Genomic DNA, 2,997 nt, shown 5'->3' on the forward strand with positions numbered 1-2,997 from the left:
TGCATTAGTCAACTAGACTAATTAAGCCAGTAGTAAATTATTTTATTACGGATCATATTAATATTGAAGCATGCCAGGCCCAGTCCCACAATCCCAGGGTGGCCGGGCTAGTACTTCTCTCGTGGAAGGCCACCCCTGCACCCTGCCCGGCCGCAGCGCCCGGGACGGGCAGCCCCTCAGCACACCGTGGCCTCCAGCACCCGCCGGGAGGCGTCTGGCCGGGAGCGGGGCAAGGACTACAACTCCCGTCACGCCCTTCTCGGCGCGCATGTCCCGCCAGTCCCCGCGCCGTCCTGAGGTGTTCCCATCGTGCACTGCGGCACGAAAGCACCGGCGTCCTGGAGTTTCGTTGGTTAGTTTCCGTTCAGAGCGGGCTGTGGAGCCGGAAGTAGCTGGTGCCGGCCCTGCGGCCAAGTAGTTGAGGCGCCTTGGCCGGAAAGGGTCTCTAGCGTGAGGTTACGTCGCTTCCGCTCGCCATTTCGTGCAGCGTCTCTCCGCAGGGCCTGAGCTGTTCGCGCCGCCGCCGCCATCATGACGGACCGCTACACCATCCACAGCCAGCTGGAGCACCTGCAGTCCAAATACATCGGGACGGGCCACGCCGACACCACCAAGTGGGAGTGGTTGGTGAACCAGCACAGGGACTCGTACTGCTCCTACATGGGCCACTTCGACCTGCTCAACTACTTCGCCATCGCCGAGAATGAGAGCAAGGCGCGCGTCCGCTTCAACCTCATGGAGAAGATGCTGCAGCCCTGCGGGCCTCCCGCCGACAAACCCGACGAGTCCTAGTCCGCCCCGTCCGGGTCCCGGCCCCGGGGCAGTGTGCCGTAGGGACGGGTTGGCTGGAGCTCCGCCGAGGTCGCCTGCCTGCCAGCCGGAGCCGAGCCCGCTACCACTGGACTGCCCCTACACCCGCAGGAAAGCCTGAGGAACTGTCCCAGTGAGCACGGGGAGCTTCGGTGTCCGCGGCCCTCCGCCCTTGTGGTCCGTCTGCTCTCGGGTAGTGTTCCCTCCAAAGACTGTTTACAAGGAGTCATGTAAAATATCTCCTGAACAGCTTCGACTCGTTTACTGTACAACCCTTCGTATTTTTTACAAATGAAAGTTAATAAAGCTTAGTGGGCATTTATAATGTTTTGTTTGGCAATCTGCTAATAAGAGCTTTTTGTTTTAAAAGGAGTGCTGATCGCTCAGCGTCGAGCGTTTCAGTACAGCCATCTGCGGTGCAAGGCTCGGGTACCTTACAGATAGCATTTTCCCAGCCAGGCTCATTAGTACACAGTTACCAAACTGTTCTGAAGAGAGAGGAAGCTTGTTGACTCGCAGTGGCTTTGATTTATTGTTGGCATTTACTACGCGGGGGTAATTGTGGTACAGTGCAAGTCAGTTGCTTTAGTGCTTTAAAACTCCGTTTCTTTACCTCATCATCCTCTTTCCTGTGCTTTGGGTTTTCCGCACCTTGACTCTCTGTGGTCCAACAGCTGCTTTTTTTTCCACTAGTAGTTTGTAGTCATCTAGTGATTAATTTTTTCTACGTTGCACTGAAGTATATGACATTGTCATAATGGAATAGGAATATAAATGTTACTCGCTGCTAGTTTTTGTCACACCAAGACATTTTAGAATTGTAGAATCAATAAGCTTGAAAAGACCTCAAAGATCATAAAGTCCAACCTGTCACCCAACACCTCATGACTGCTAATCCATGGCACCAAGTGCCACGTCCAGTCCCCTCTTGAACACTTCCAGGGATGGTGACTCCACCACCTTCCTGGGCAGCACATTCCATAGGCTACTTCAATCTTGGGCTGCAATCTGGTTTCAATGCTGATTTGTCACTTAAAATAAGCTTTCTCTTCATCTGTCATTGTAAAAAATGGGAGAGCTTAGACTGAACCTTAGAAATAAGTTGCTTGGAGAAACGAGCGCTTTCATTTCTTACATGGAGCATTGTAGCTGTCATTGGGGCTTGTTTGAGGGTCTTGTGTGGTGGAAGGGAGAGTTGTTTTTATTGGGGGCTGTTTTTACAATGGAGAGGAAAGTTCAGTGTTTTCTGATCCTATTGAGGCTATATGCAAGCTTACCAATGACCATTTTCTTAAACTGATGTTCTCAAAACTTTAGGGTGATTAACTTCTCACATTCTTAATTGAGGCACATGCAATCTGGAACAAGGTTGCAGTGGTGGAGGTAATTAATACTAGAGTAGTACTGGAAAGCTGGTTTGGGGGGGAAGTTTCTTCATTACTGCCTCTAAGAAAAGGCTGAATTTCTGAGAACTGAAAGTAAACTTGGCTGCTATGAGGACTTCTTTAGCTTCGGTTACTGTTGTGGAGACTAGGAATTCTGGAGGACTTTTGTTGTGGTTGATCCACAGTCTTAGCCTGACGACACTGAACTGCTTGGATATATTCTCTATAAACACTGATATTTCAAATAAGAGGGAAAACCCAAATTCTGACAAAAGAGGATAAGATATTTCACCTAAAATGAGCTTCTGGGTTATTCTAACCATTCTGTACAAGAAGAACTTCTGTATTGCTGTTACAGGATCTGTAAGTTCTGATTTGGGTGATCTTCAACCAACCTTTCATGAATAGCATCCAACCTGTGGGGACCTGGGCGCATCTAACTGCTCTAGGGATCCTCTAAATTTTCTGTTGTTGCTAAATTGTTGCCTCCTTTTGGGAGTGCTACATTTTCTTTAAATACAAAAGTTTCAGATATGCTTGATAGCTAAAGCAGTAATGTGCAACACAGTACGTATTTTATCCACTTGGCTTCTGATCACTACGCTGAACCTTGAAAAATGTTCATCACAGTAGCCTTTTCTCTGGGGTTGGTTCTGAAGAGGTGGGAACAGGACAGCAGCTTCCTTGCCATAGGTAGTATGGAAGTAATTTACCTCCTGTTCAAGAATACATTGCTAGTTTAGCCTAATGGCTGTCACCTTGCAATGTACCTCACTAATGTAACCTTCAAAATCATCATTGT

General features: G+C 48.8%; 1 protein-coding gene across 1 annotated transcript; it reads left to right on the forward strand.

The window, feature by feature from the left end:
- The first annotated feature begins 349 nt into the window (after positions 1–349).
- Positions 350–1,135, forward strand: SF3B5 (splicing factor 3b subunit 5). The gene has a single exon (XM_068152547.1). It carries the CDS (start codon positions 532–534, stop codon positions 790–792), a length of 261 nt encoding a protein of 86 aa, XP_068008648.1. The 5' UTR covers positions 350–531; the 3' UTR covers positions 793–1,135.
- The last annotated feature ends 1,862 nt before the right edge of the window (positions 1,136–2,997 follow it).

This window comes from Melanerpes formicivorus, unplaced genomic scaffold (genome assembly GCF_026170545.1).
Source record: "Melanerpes formicivorus ecotype bairdi unplaced genomic scaffold, bMelFor1.0.p_v2 SCAF_2, whole genome shotgun sequence".
In the NCBI taxonomy this organism is placed as follows: Eukaryota; Metazoa; Chordata; class Aves; order Piciformes; family Picidae; genus Melanerpes; species Melanerpes formicivorus.